General features: G+C 35.5%; 2 protein-coding genes across 6 annotated transcripts; both read left to right on the top strand.

Moving 5' to 3' along the window:
- Window positions 1-54: 54 nt before the first annotated feature.
- Window positions 55-7472, top strand: LOC137017382 (nuclear body protein SP140-like protein). Of its 5 annotated transcripts, none has more exons than XR_010894591.1 (15): window positions 55-483; window positions 921-1153; window positions 1331-1426; window positions 1560-1693; window positions 1905-1952; window positions 2049-2099; window positions 2247-2286; window positions 2404-2556; window positions 4113-4246; window positions 4367-4435; window positions 4536-4651; window positions 4732-4834; window positions 6101-6183; window positions 6913-6972; window positions 7067-7126. XR_010894591.1 is itself a non-coding variant. In XM_067381586.1 (15 exons), exons 1-15 carry the CDS (start codon window positions 416-418, stop codon window positions 7411-7413), a joined length of 1527 nt encoding a protein of 508 aa, XP_067237687.1. In that variant the 5' UTR covers window positions 58-415; the 3' UTR covers window positions 7414-7472. The 5 variants fall into 5 exon arrangements, 4 of the variants coding, with proteins under 4 accessions (XP_067237689.1, XP_067237687.1, XP_067237688.1 ...); XM_067381586.1 differs by lacking the exon at window positions 6101-6183 and adding an exon at window positions 7333-7472 and having other exon boundaries at window positions 58-483; window positions 4735-4834; window positions 7067-7210; XM_067381587.1 differs by lacking the exon at window positions 6101-6183 and adding an exon at window positions 7333-7472 and having other exon boundaries at window positions 63-483; window positions 931-1153; window positions 7067-7210.
- A 938-nt stretch (window positions 7473-8410) lies between these two features.
- Window positions 8411-14325, top strand: si:dkey-68o6.8 (nuclear body protein SP140-like protein). The gene is made up of 8 exons (XM_067381602.1): window positions 8411-8529; window positions 9417-9584; window positions 10215-10380; window positions 10487-10630; window positions 10715-10783; window positions 10888-10989; window positions 13141-13277; window positions 13420-14325. Exons 2-8 carry the CDS (start codon window positions 9447-9449, stop codon window positions 13471-13473), a joined length of 810 nt encoding a protein of 269 aa, XP_067237703.1. The 5' UTR covers window positions 8411-8529; window positions 9417-9446; the 3' UTR covers window positions 13474-14325.
- Window positions 14326-14600: the final 275 nt, after the last annotated feature.

The following is a 14600-nucleotide window of genomic DNA, read 5'->3' as shown; positions in this document are numbered from 1 at the left end:
TAAATAATTAAAATGTCTCCTTGCTATTTTTTTTCCTGGTACATTCATAATCATTTCTTTTGCCAGTGCTTTGCAGCAAGCTTTATGCTTGCGCTTGAGTGTGGAATAGGCTATATTACATATTAAACGCTCATTATGGATTAGTATACTCCTCAATATATATTTAAGTAATTCAGTTTATATAAACATGCGATTAGTCAACTAATGGTTAAAATGAACGACTAATAGTCAACTAGAAAAATCTTTAGTCGGAGACAGCCCTAGAATAGATACTGGTATGTAAAAAAAGAAATACTAGTAGCATTAAAATAGATATGTTTTAAAGAATAAATGTTAAAATGGCTTGCCATATCTGGTGAAAGGCGTGGTTTAGTGGAGCACATAAAAGAAAAGAAGATCAAAAGTGTGTGGGTACATGCAGAAATTGTCTGTGTGTAAGAAAGAGAGGAAACTAGAAAAACGGCAAAGCAAGGACACAGCAAGGTGAGTAAATTTGTTTTATTAGGAGTAAACAGTTTTAATGTAGTGAGTTTTTTTTTCTGTTCTGTTGTTTCCTTTTTTAACTTCCTGTCACTCAAGCTCTAAAACACCAATCCAGGAAGTAACTTTCAGTTTTGTTTGTTTGAGAGTAAGTTTGATTATCTGGTGTATCTAGTATCCCTTTTATGACCTTGGGCAACATTTTTGCAACCAAAACAGCATGGAGGATATGAATATTGACAGTTTTAAATGAGTTGTGCAATTACACTACATTTTATGCACAGTATTATTATTATTTTAATGAATATAAAAATGCTACAGTAAAAACATGATAATTATTAAATGTTCATATGATCATGTTAACAAGTGCAAAAACAACATTGATTGTAAATTGTATAATTAACTGTAACATGATTGTAAAGTGTATATTTAATGTTAAGTGTGTTTCAGAAAACACAGAACATGGAAAGCATCTCAGTCATAGACATAACGTCTGAGTCTGAATCTGAATGCAAATGGGATCCAGAGAGAAGCACAGGATCTGACAGTTCAAGTGATAATGACATAGAAAAGAGAGGAAAACAAGAGAAGAAAAGGAAGATGAGGAAACGAAGCTGTAAACAGAAAGGGCCGCGCTCCCTCAGTACACCCAACAAGAAGAGGCCAGCCACAGGTACAGACCCCAAAGGACCCAAGTGAGCTTTCCAAAGTATTTCAGCCATTACAAAACAGATTATTTCAGAAGAAGTTCATTAAAAGGATAAGAGGTAAACAGAGGTTAACACTGCTCTGTCTGTAATGTGTTTGATTTGAAGCTCCGTTCATGAATGACATGTGTCCTTTGTTTCAGACACCAGCCAGTATTTGAGTCAAAAATATGAAAACAAACTTCCTGTTACATGTGGGGATAAAAAAGGTGTCCTCTATGTGGAGAAATATAATTACAGTAGGTGCAGACACGTACAGAATGCAATTATTAGTCTCTTGCTGAAGAATTATTCTGGAGCACCTACAGTAGATATGTTCATAACATCCAGTTTAGTGATTGAATAACTGGACATCAACTTCTCTGTCTGCAGAGCAGAAGTGCATTTTAAGCGAAGGCCAGTGGTTCAAGCCCATTGAGTTTGAGCAGTTTGGAGGAAAGGAAAGGTGCAAAAATTCGACAAAAAGCATCTTTTGCGACGGTATTCCGCTCCGGAAACTCATAGAGGTGCATAAGAACAGATTTAACTAATGCACCCTTCACTCTTAAAAGCAATTATTAATAGCATTCAGAGTGTGAATTAGTGAACAGTTCCCTGAAATAAAGTTAACAAAAATAAAATACAAAACTAATTAAAATAAAATAAATTATACATGAATAGCATTACTAACTTATTGATTATAAGCTGATACAACCTATTTTTGTCTTCTGCTTCTAGGATAGAGTTCTTTTACCCTTTAAGAAAAGACTGGTTCAGAATGAACAGGTTTGACTGCTTTTCTACCATCTAGACCCCAAACATTATTGTGAAACAACAGGTATACGTTCTCATATATTCACACAACTTCTGTCTGTTGCACAGATTGACTCTCCTGAATCCTCACCTGTTACTGGCAGGCTCAAAAAAAGAAAGGTAAGATCCTGATATGATGACTTTACATTGATCCTGACAGAGGTGTACATTAAGCTCAGAGATATTTAGAACACAGAATCAGAGCTAAACAGGGTTGATGGATCTTTTCCCATGTTCCTCATCACTGACATGCCTGCATCTGTTCAGTTTTCACAGAGCAGGGAACAGCTACACCCCTCCACCTCTGGTCAGTATGATAGTGACCCGCTATAACCAGACAATATGTTCGTTAATATCACCATTTTTAAGTAAATTTCAGTATTCTTTATATTCTGTTTCCTGAGTGTTTGTGCATTTGTCGTAGAATCAAATGATATGGACAATGGTGACGACGGCAATGATGTTGATGACGATGGCGGTGATGATGACGTTGACATGACTGTGTTTGAAGGTCCAACCCTACCTGTTACCTGCGGCTCTATGTCTGGCGTCCTACACAAATGTCGCTTTGCCAAAGGTGTGTGAGTGGACGCATTTTTAAAAAATTAATTAATACAAATATACTGTGTGTTTGGTCAAATATGTTTTACATTCATAACTACAGTGGCTCCAAACTTATTTGAACACTTTAAGCACACCTAAAAATGTCTGAATGTCATTGCAGATGCAAAATATCAAACCAAAGTCATCATAAAAATCAAAATTATTGAAGTATTTATTATAAAAGATTTATTTGTGCACATTATTTATTTAAAATTCATGTTACCCTGTAATCTTTAAAGGAACACTCCACCTCTTCCCCAAGAGTTTTACTGTTTTCAAATCCATTCAGCCGATCTCTGGGTCTGGCGGTACCACTTTTAGCATAGTTCATTGAATCTGATTAGACCGTTAGCATCGCGCTCAAAAATAACCAAAGATTTTCGATATTTTTCCTATTTACAATTCTTAGTTACATCATGTACTAAGACAGACGGAAAATGAAATGTTACTCTCATTCTGGCGTAATAATCAAGGAACTTTGCTGCTGTACCATGTACCTTTGGTTATTTTTGAGCAAGATGCTATTGGTCTCATCAGATTCAATGAACTATGCTAAGCTATGCTAAAAGTTTCAAAAAACGTGGAGTGTTCCTTTAAGCAAAATAATCTCCCTCTTGCAGTGACATCTCTTCTCTTCTTTACTGGTGCAAGGGTGGGACAACCTGTCACTCATATGACATCATAGCAATAGCAAACCACAATGATCCAATAACTTCCCCATGGACAAAATCAAGTTCTTGTTCAGGAAGCTGTTTCACATAGGGAAGATGTCACAAGAGAGAAGAAAACACTATCACAACTTCCAGTTCATGGCAACTTGAAGAAAGTTATATAGCACGTGCATACTTTAAGCACAAAATGCTACAAAAATTATTTATATTTAAATGATAAAACAATAGAACATTTCTGTTGTTCATGTGATGAACTACACACTTAGAAAAAAAGGTTCAGCGGGGTTCTATATAGAACTCTAGGGTTCTTGATTCAATTTTAAAGAACATTTATGCCAAGAATGTTCTATGTAAGGAGAAATGTCTTAAATACTTTCATGTTTAATGGTTTATATTTTAGTGCTAAAGTATGTTTATAAGCTGCTTAATAATATTTAATTAAAATGTTATTTATAACATTTTATATATTGCAATTGTATATATTAAACATTTTTTTATATATAAATTTTTATATATTAAACATTTTATATTTTAAAATTAAAGCCAAATCCATAAAATAATCCCATGATGGGAACCTCTAAAAGGTTCTGTAAACTGTATGAAATGCCTAAAAGAACCCTTTACAGTTCTATATAGAACCTTTTCTTCTAAGAGTGTACAGTGGTTACTCTGCTAGGCAACAAGGAAGAAGCTGGCAGCATTTAACTGCACATGCAGCTTGGTTTGATGTTTTACATCTGCTGCAATGACATTCATTTAAATGAGAGACTTAAGTGTATTAAGAATTACTTCCTGAGCTAATGCATAACTATAAGAGATTATTAAACTATGGTATAGAGCTCCAATGTTGTTATCCCAGGGCACAGTGGGAGATGCATAAGGACAGAAGACTCCTGGCTGAGCCCTGAGGATTTCATCAGACTGAACAAACCAAATGGAACATGGAGGAAAGACATTGTGACCAAGGGGTTACCTCTGGGAAAACTTATAATGGTAAAAACTAGTCATTGTCAAAGAATAAAAATAAAAGATACTTTTTTGGATGAAATTCAGTTAAAGCTCTTTGAAATCATTTGACACTTATAAAACTCTGTGTTCTCACATTCTTTCCAGAAAAGAGTTTTGGAACCGCATATGATAAATTGTTACTGTGAGATTTGTGAAGAACAAGATCAATACCAAGTAAGATATCATCACTTACAATTACAACCACGTCAGAACGTCAACATGACCATTGAATGCTTTAAATGTTTCATTTCTTTATGAACTCTTGTCCCTACAGAATGACGACATGTGTTTCGTGTGTGAGTCTGAGGGAGATCTTGTGTGTTGTGACGAGTGTCCACGAGCTTTTCATTCACACTGTCATCTACCAGCTGCAGACGGAGACTCACTTGGGTGAGAGAGAGAGAAATCATGCTGGTTTAGACAAACTAAACATTTGACTTTGTGTTATATTGTGTGTTTTGTCTGTACAGAAGCCAGTGGAGCTGCACATTCTGTGTGATGAAGAATATGAAAGATTCCAGTCAAAAGACCCAACAGGAAGTTTTGAGCAGTCCAGTCTCTCAGTACACACTGGTAAATTCACAGTGCACATTCACGATGACATTTATACTCCGGCCACTTTATTAGTTACGCCTTGCTAGTACCGGGTTGGACCCCCTTTTGCCTTGAGAACTAGTTCTTTGTGGCATAGATTAGACAAGGTGGTGGAACATTTCTCAAAGATTTTGGTCCATATTGTCATGATAGCATCACACAGTTGCTGCAGATTTGTCGACTGCATCCATGATGTGAATCTCTCATTCCACCAAAAACAAAAGGTGCTCTGTTGGATTTAAATCTGGTGACTGTGGAGGTCATTTGAGTACAGTGAACTCATTGTCATGTTCAAGAAACCAGTTTGAGATGATTTGAGTTTTGTGACATGGTGCCTTATCCTGCTGGAAGTAGCCATCAGAAGATGTGTACACTGTGCTCATGGAGGGAAGGACATGGTCAGCAACCATATTCCGGTTGGTCCCCCACAGCATTACACCACCACCATCAGCCTAAACCGTTGAGACAAAGCAGGACTGATCCATGCTTTTGTGTTGTTTACACCAAATTCTGACCCTATCTGAATGTTGCAGCAGAAATCGAGATTCATCAGACCAGGCAAAGTTTTTCCAATCCAAGTTTGGTGAGCCAGTGTGAACTGTAGCCTCAGTTTCCTGTTGTTAGCTGACAGGAGTGACACCAGTGTGTCTTCTGCTGCTTTAGCCCATCTGCTTCAAGTTTCGAGGTGTTGTGTGTTCAGAGATGCTCCTCTGCAGGCCTTGGTTGTAACGAGTGGTTATTTGAGTTGCTTTTGCCTTTGTATCAGCTACAACCAGTCCATTCTCCTCTGACCTCTGGCATCAACAAGGCATTTTCGCCTGATACATGGAGCCCCATTCAGGGTACAATGCTTGAACCATTAACGTCTATACTCCTATGGTCCTCCAGAATGCTTCGGTAGTCCCAAGCAATTACGCACCCATAGGTAATGACAGGATATTTCAGCCCAAATCATCAATGATCCACCCCCGTGCTCTTTGGGGCTTCTCCACACCATATTTCCCACGGATGTGGGAAAGACAGTGAAGGTGGACTCATCAGAGAACAATACGTTTAGTTTGGCTGTAGCAGCCCGACAATGAATACTGACCCTGTGGAGCTCCAGATGAAGTTTTGGTGGAAACAGGAGAGTCGAGGTGCACATTTAATTCTGCAGTGATTGGGCAGCTGTGGTTTTATTTTTTTGGATACAATCTGGGTTAGTACCTGGACAACCCTTTCACACACTTCCTCTTGTGTCGACAGTAACTCCTGTTGGATGTGGTCCGTCCTATTTGGAGGTATGCCCACATTACCCTGGATACCATATCTGTCCATACACCACAAAAGTCAGTGAGATGTGCTCCAACAGTTTGTCCTCTTTCGAACTCTGATATGTCTCCCATTATGTTGTGTGGATTGCAATATTTTATGTGGATGGATTGTGCAATCAGTGAAGATTGGCCATATAGACGTGAATCCTCCAACACTATATTGACTCCTGTGTGATCGTTTAGAGATCCGATCAGACTTACCCGCGCAGAATGCAATTGCTACTTACAAACAGTATCATGTGAGGTTGCAATGTCATTTATCAACTTTTAACATAGTTCAAAAACTTTTTTGTCATTTTTCATTGCAAACCCCTCAGTTAAGGATGATTAGTAAGATGACAAGTTAAGAAAAGAGGAAAAAAGATTTTGAAGCACTGTGTTTGGGGAGAGAAATGGGAGAAAAACAAGATTCCAAGTGTAGTCCAGTGAAAAATTTCAATAAATAATCAAATTTGTGAGCAAACTATCATAATGCAGTTTTGGGAGCAGAAAAGTAAAGCATACCTCTTTAAATATTAATTGTGTAGCCGAATGCAGATAATGAAAACACATTTGCATGTATACTTTAATCAAATGTGGCCAGAATCTGTTTCTTGTGATCTAATTTAGTGGGTTTTGATTGCATTCACACCTGGCTTTTATTGTTGTCAAGTGTGATCGTGATCCGATGACCCAGTGACGGATGATGCACACACACTACACTGTTTTACAGTCTGTTTCTCTCTGTGTTTGATTCTGTTTCAGCACTGTCAGTACCTGCTGTTACACCTGCTACACGAGAGCATGACTGACTCCTGCACTAATGTAAATCTCATCTTCAGCAGCTTCATCTTTGTCATTATTTAAAGCTCTTATATGTGGTGTACATGTATGTGACGTCTGCACTGCTGGTGTTCAGGTTTCAGGACACAGTGAGAATATTTGTGGTCCCATGATGCTGGGCAGAGTGAAGCTGAACCTGGAGAATAACGATTATCAAACAGTGCAAGAGTTTGTCTCCGATATTGAAGAGATTTTCAACAACTGCTGCACCTCCAACGGAGTGAGTTTTATTTAAAATTTATGCAACTTTTTTTTTCCAGTGTTACAAGAATCTTAACTGTTTACCATCTCATTTTACATACTAAATTCTGCCTTTTCTCTCCCTCTCTCTTTTCTCTGTAGGATAATGACTCCAGTAGAATGACCTCTAGGCTGAAGGAAGCATTCAAGAAGGAGTTTGAAACTGTCTTTAAGCTCCTATAACATCATGCTGTGGGTTGATTGTTGATGTCAATACAGAAGTTACTATTGGGTTTTTAATATTTAAAGCAACAAGAGCACATTCATTTTAATAACTGACAGTTTTTAAATGACAGCAACCATGGTCAACCTCCAGTCATTTAGCCTGTCCATGTCAATGTTCCTTAAAGGTGAAGAGTGTCATTTTTGTGCCCTTAACACAAAGTGGGTTTCCTAAACAGTCATTATGTCTTCTATTGTTCATCTTCCATTGTGTTATGGGAGCCCTGCTCCAAACTCACAGTATTGGTTGAAGTTTAAGACTTGAATCTTAATGAACATGTTTACAATTATGTTTTTTTTTTTCTTTTTTTACACATTGTTTTTTTTTTTTTTAATTTAACTGATACCATTATGTGAAAAATGTGGAAATAAATATTTGAATTTTTTTTTTTTACATTTAGCAATTCTTCAAAAACATTTTGTGTAAATATAATATAAATATCATCCATATGTGAAGTGAACAGTAATTGTGAAAGTGGAATTATGCACTTCAAACCAGGACTTTCTATGATTAGATTCCACTGCCAGTATAGCCTAGGGTTGTTTATTTGAATTTTGCCTGGCTGAGTCAGTATTTCACAATATGCTCACCACAACACAAACTGATATTATGTGTTAAAATGTGTTGTTAAACTTCATTCTGTTGACTATAGGTATCACTGCGCCTATGTCAACATACTCTCATTAGTGTGTTAGTAGAGTATTAGTAGACTAAGAATAAGTTGACATGTAGTTACTTACTGTTAGTAATAATATGTGAAGCATCACAATAAAGAGTTATCAGATATTAAGCAGACAGTCTACTAATACTCGTTGACTTGGAGTTGCAAAGTTACATAAAATCAACAAAATGTTCAAATGGGACCATCAAAATAAAATGTTACTCTTTTTTATTTTTTTAATTGTCTTTCTTTGTTAAGTTTTTTGAAATGGTACAGTAAGTGATCAGGTGGGTGTTGGCAGGTCTACTGAAAGGTGTGGTTTACGTGGATCAAGGAAAAGAGACTAGACCTTGTTTGTGTGTACATACTCGTCTGTGCATAAAAGAGAGAGGGAACTAGAAAAACAGACAGCAAGGTGAGTACATTAATTATTAGTAATTCCAATTTCAAAGTCATCTTTCTGATGTATTGTTTTCTTTCAGTTTTATCACTCATATTCCACAATAACAGTCCAGGAAGCAACTTTCAGTTTTGTTTCTGTGTCAGAGTGAGTGGCCTGGTACTGTTACTGCATGCAGCAATTTTATTGTGAAAAAAAAAAAATAATAATAATAAAAAAAAAAAAAAAAATATATATATATATATATATATATATATATATATTATTATTATTACTGTCTGATTATTAGAGAGAATCAGAGACATTAAACTTAAAAAAATATGAATGGGAAAAATTTGTAACTTAAAGGATCTTGTAATTTTCCAAAACTGATTTTAAATAATTGTATTGTTTATTAAATAGTGCTAACATTTGGATCATACTGAGCATAGTATCGGTTTCCTGTTATTTTCAAGATTTCATTATCACAAAAATCCTATGTAAAAGAAGGCATTTGAATCTCAAATTATCCAGTGCGTTCAACAGCTAACACGAGCAGACTGAAATTGTATGTTTGGTCAAAGTCCTTCTCAGACACACAATAAGAAGAAACACCTGTAAACATTACAACAGATAACAATAGAAGCTTTTTTTGTTTTGTTTTGTTTTTTTTGCCTGTTTTATTAACAGGATTTTTGATTGCACAATATATTGCTTGTAAAACTATAAATGTTGATATTTTCTAAAAAGTGTTTAAAGGTAGGCTACTACTGTATGTGAAGTTGTAACTGCATTACTATGAGTCACTGACGGTTTGGCTGGATGTCTGAAGATATAACATGATAAATGATTATTTGAGCAGAATTGCCAAATTTATAGGTATAATTTACAAATGTAATAATGTAATCTGTTCTCTTTTGCAGAATCAATCATATTAAAAAAAAAACCTCACTATGGACTATGGATTTTTCACAGATGAAAAATTATTTGAAGTTTTCTGCCAAAACAAGACAAAAATATCTACAATAGAAAAGCCGCAAATGTTTCTTCGCCATCTCAAAGACAATACACTCATTACAGCTGAGCTTTATGTAAGATGATTGTAATTTTAACTGTAAAAGATGGTAAAAATGCTATAGCAAAAACCTGTTAATTGGTTGTTTCCTTACTAATAGAGCATAAAAGGGTTGTTGGATTTTACATTTTAAAATTTACGATTTTTGTAAATATGTTTACATTCTGGCAACCAGCTGCCTGTTGTTGTTGCTGTTTTCATAAAAATTACAGGATTTTTTACAGTGTTGATCTTAACAGTACAAGGAGCCCCAAAAGGGTCATGGTGAAGAAAAAAATATATGAGATGGGATGAAAATTTATTTGGCAATGCTTTTGCGTTCTCTCGCAAATAATTTGCGTTCCCCTGAGAAACTTTGCGTTCACTCACAAAGAACGCAAACGTTTTTGGGAGTGAATGCAAAGGTTTTGGGAGTGAATGCACAGGTTTTGGGAGTGAATGCACAGTTTCTAAGGGGAACACAAACATTTGCTAGGGAACACAAAACATTGCCTTCTATCTCATATTTTTTTATCTACCACCATGTCACCTTAGGGGCTCCATACATTTCAAACTAATATAAAAATACAAAATGTCAATATAAAAATACAAAAAGATTTAATATTTAAGATTTTTCTTCTCTTTTTTTTTTTTTTTTTTTTTTAAGCAAAAACTTCAGAAAGGTAGTGATGATGATGTTGTGTATGATGCACTGGAGTATATTCACAACCGTGGAGCGAAGAGGGTTAGAAAGTTCTGGAGATGCGTGGACCAGGAGCACATTTTACAGCGTTACCCCCAACTCTCTGAAATCACTACAACTCTGAAGAACTGTGAGAAATCATCTGTTTAGCTATCCATCTGTCTGTCTGTGACTTATCACACTGAGGTCAGCAGCATTGCTGATTTATTTCCTAATTCTTGCTTTTAATTTCTCAGCTCTTAAAATAGAGCAAGACAGAAAAATAAGAGAAAAAGAGGATAAAAAGAGGAGGATCGAGAGCAGCTCTGTGAGTAACCAAGCTGGTACGTCATCACAAAGCACTAACAGGCAGAAGAAGAAAGCTGAACATGTGGAGAGAGGTGAGATTCAGTTAACTGATTGACCAGTCTGTCTTTTTGTCTAAAGTAGTTTGAGGTCTGCTATACTGTTTTGTACTTCTAAAGATTCTTTAGATCTTCAGAATTCTCCAGACTCTACCACGGAATCAGAGTCTTTTTCCCACCAATCCTTAAGTACGTAAAGCACCTTTTTTGTGTAGAATTACATTTGCTGGAAACTATATAGTGTCAGATTTTTTTCATTTTAATAATTGTGATTTTTACACTCATTACCCAAGAGGAAGAAGTGAATCTGTGGGACAAGCCTAAACACAAGAGATGGCTTCCTGTCACATGTGGGAACAAAAAGGCCTTACTGGACAGAGTCGCACTGTATAACAGTAAGTCACTCTCACTGTTTAAATGTTTTAAAGCAGCATCACCTTCTGACTCACAGCACTCTCTGAACATTATACCTCATGTCCTCCCAAACCCGTAGGACCATCGTTTGTCTTTGGAACACAAAATAAGATATTTTTGATGAAATCCGAAGGTATCTGATCCACATATAGGCAGCAATGACATTGCACCTTTTGAAGTCCAGAAAGGTACTAAAGACATCATCAAAACAGTCGACGTGACTACAGTGGTTGAACCTTAATATTATGAAGCAACAAGAATACTTTTTGTGTGCGCAAGTTAATTCAACAAATTCACATGTCATACTGCTATGCTATTTTCATTGCGGAGCTTCAGTGTTTATGTCTGAACATGGGCTCAGTATTGGCCGGCTCCTGCTTCAGTATCACACGCATGCATCGTGCTGCTCACATGACCAGAGCCGACCAATATTACACTGAAGCTTTGCAATGAAAATAGTGTAGCAGTACATAAAAGTAAGTGGCCGATAAAATGGGAGAATAATAAATTTTATTGTTTCGAACACAATGTGTATCTGATATGAATAAAACATTTAGTAAATTATATAATTGAAATAATTATTATTGTGGCTTCCATAGACATGGAATTTGAATTTAACAAACTATAAATGTTTTTTTTTTTTTTTTTTAATAGTACTTCATTCAAATGTCTATTTAAATGTCTGAAACCTAATAAAGCAACAAGCCCCAAGAAGCCGTGGTTTACAGTGAATTTACAACAGCTAAGGAGGTTTTAGACATTCAGCTCCACGTCGTGCCTTACAACACCCCTTAGCTGTTATAAATTCACTGTAAACCACGGCTTCACATGGCTTATTGCTTTTATAAAACAGTTATCACACAATACAAATATTAAAGACAAAAAATATGTATCAATGCAACTTTCATGAAGTAAAATCACTAAAAACCTTCCTTCCACTGGAATAAATAGTCCCTGACGGTGAACAGCAAAACAAGTTGCATTATTAATAGCCAATAGATGGCGGCAAAGATTATCTTTATGAGTTTTTATCCATATGGGCTGATTTCAAAACACTGCTTCATGAAGCTTCTGAGGTTTATGAATCTTTTGTTTTGAATGATTCGGATCTCCTATCAAATGGCTAAACTGCTGAAATCACGTGACTTTGGCGTAAAGCTCTGAAGCAGTGTTTTGAAATCGGCCCATATAGATATTGTTGAAAAGGTGCACAAAAAGTATTCTTGTCTAATATTAAGAAAGAACAACTGAACTCACATGAACTGTTTCAAATATGTTTTTAGTACCTTTATGGACCTTGAGAGTTTGAATGGCTTTGCTCTCAATAGAAGCCTCACTGAGCCATTGGATTTAATCAAAAATATCTTAATTTGTGTTCCAAAGATGAACAAAGGTCGGTTACGTAGAATGACATGAGGGTGAGTAATAAATTACATCATTTATATCATTTTTGGGTGAACTAACCTTTTAAAGTTCTGATCGTATGCATCAAAGGGTTAAAATAACCCCGTTTCGGGGGTGGAGGGGGGACAAATCAGATCTCTAAAATCTGCTGAATTTGCTGCTTTTTTTTTTTTTTTGAATTGCAACTTTTAACATGGTAGCCAGGGGACTAAAGTTTTCACAGATGAAATAGTGCACATACACTAAATGGCGCCGTCTTTGATTTAGCACAACTATTCTGTGTATTTATGCCATAGTTTGACCAAACTCCCTACCACAATCATTCCCTTTAAATAGACTCATATGCCTTTACTGCCTAATAGTTTGCCAGCTGACATTTATATAATTAAAAAGCTAATGATGGCCACTAGTGGAGTGAGCTGTCAGCAGTGATAAAGTATAGCTAAGAGTGGTCCAGACCACCCTTATGAACGAAATGACTTACAGAAGATATACTTAACTAAGAACGTTTCGGGAAACACATATTAACGGCATATTGTTACAATGTGTTCTGTTGACTTTCAGTTTCTTGTGTAGTCTATGCCAGGCCAGACCAATATACAGCCATTTTCATTTATCATTATTATTTCTGAAATTACTATACTATGAAACTGATTTATACTATCCATTTGCACTTACACATACCTACCACATACACATAATGTATCAAAATTTACTTCTATTCTCAGGAAAAAGAGATTGCCTTAAACATGATGGAGAAATGATCTCCCCTCTGCAGTTTGAGCAAAGGGGTGGAAAAGAATCAAGCAAGTGCTGGAAAACAAGTATATTATGCCAAGGCAAACCCCTCAAGAGTCTCATGGAGGTAAGAACAGGAAGAGATCAGCACATTAGCTTCAGTACTTCAATACATTTAGTCAAAATATGAAACAGTATCCTTACAATTCTGTGACTTAAATTATCTTCTTTAAAAAAATAACTTTATTTTCTCTGTGCTTTTTCTTCAGATGGAAATTTTGAAGATACCTAAGGTTAACGGAAAATTTACCCTTCGTAAATGATGTGCCGTGCACCATTTATTCAGCATTTTCTGTGTCTCAATATACTGAGCTGAAAAATCGACTAATTTTGTTCCACTTTCAATAAAGTCAGTCAATGAATGGGGTGTTGTAGTGTGAAATAAAGCTTGCCTATTACATTTTATTGTTACCTTTACATGAAGAGGGCAGCACTGTCTCATAAGAAGCTCAGAAAGTGAAGGTGAGTTATAAATACAGTATCATATGTGTTCAGTCTACTACACACAGCATAACAGATAGTCTAGAGTGAGATAAAGACAGAGATATATGACTTATGTCTGATTATAATATCAAAAGGTACTAAATGAGAGCTTCCCTCTGATAGTGCACTTTGTTATACTTTGTTTTATTGTATTGAACGTTTCAAAATATTATATTCTGTATTGTTAAAGTTAAATTAATTGATAAATATTACCTAAATACAATTGCTCTTTACATTAGGTGTCCCATACAGAAACTGGGCACTTGTTTCTGGCTATTTATCATAAAAATGATAGAAAGTGGGCAATGGAGGAGGACAATCACTCTAGCCAGCACCGTAGGCCAAAAATACTGTTTTTAAATCAATTTAAATAAATAAAATACATTTTCTAAAAAACATCTATTAACACTACAACTTCACCATTATAAAATGTCTAGTTTTCCCATTCACACTAGATAAATCACATTTATAATTTTCAAAGCTTACCATTACCAAATAATATGATCTGCAAATTCCACAATCGAGAGGAAGTGACATCTGTGAGCCATGTTCAAATGTCGGCAAGTTCTATTTTCATGTAACATTCATATTTTTTTTACTCATCCTTGATAAAATTGGTCAAGCATGCATGTCCACCATGTCACACAAAATAAAAAGAAAAAAATGTTGTTTATATTTTTGTAATATTTATAGACAAGTCATGGTAACACTTTACAAAAGTTTTAGGCATCATGAACTCAAGCATTTTTTTTTTCTTTACCACATTTCAACTTCAAAATTGTAAAGGAATATTGATGTTGTTTGTTTATGTTTGTCTCTGTGTGAAAGAGGATAACAGTAAAAGGTTTAATAATGTCAACATGTTACTGAAATCTCCTTTCAAGTACAATATTGCTCTGAAAATCCA

Source organism: Chanodichthys erythropterus, chromosome 3, assembly GCF_024489055.1.
Source record: "Chanodichthys erythropterus isolate Z2021 chromosome 3, ASM2448905v1, whole genome shotgun sequence".
NCBI lineage: Eukaryota > Metazoa > Chordata > Actinopteri > Cypriniformes > Xenocyprididae > Chanodichthys > Chanodichthys erythropterus.
The sequence above is the reverse complement of the archived record's forward strand: the minus strand, read 5'-3'. Positions and strand labels throughout refer to the sequence as shown.

Coding starts and splice junctions, on each gene's coding strand:
- si:dkey-68o6.8 (XM_067381602.1), top strand. CDS start 9,447: ATGGACTATGGATTTTTCACAGATGAAAAATTATTTGAAGTTTTCTGC. Junction 10,784..10,887: donor TTTTTCCCACCAATCCTTAA/GTACGTAAAGCA, acceptor TCATTACCCAAG/AGGAAGAAGTGAATCTGTGG. Junction 13,278..13,419: donor CCCTCAAGAGTCTCATGGAG/GTAAGAACAGGA, acceptor CTTTTTCTTCAG/ATGGAAATTTTGAAGATACC.
- LOC137017382 (XM_067381585.1), top strand. CDS start 416: ATGCAGAAATTGTCTGTGTGTAAGAAAGAGAGGAAACTAGAAAAACGG. Junction 484..920: donor CAAAGCAAGGACACAGCAAG/GTGAGTAAATTT, acceptor TTTAATGTTAAG/TGTGTTTCAGAAAACACAGA. Junction 4,436..4,535: donor AAGAACAAGATCAATACCAA/GTAAGATATCAT, acceptor TTGTCCCTACAG/AATGACGACATGTGTTTCGT.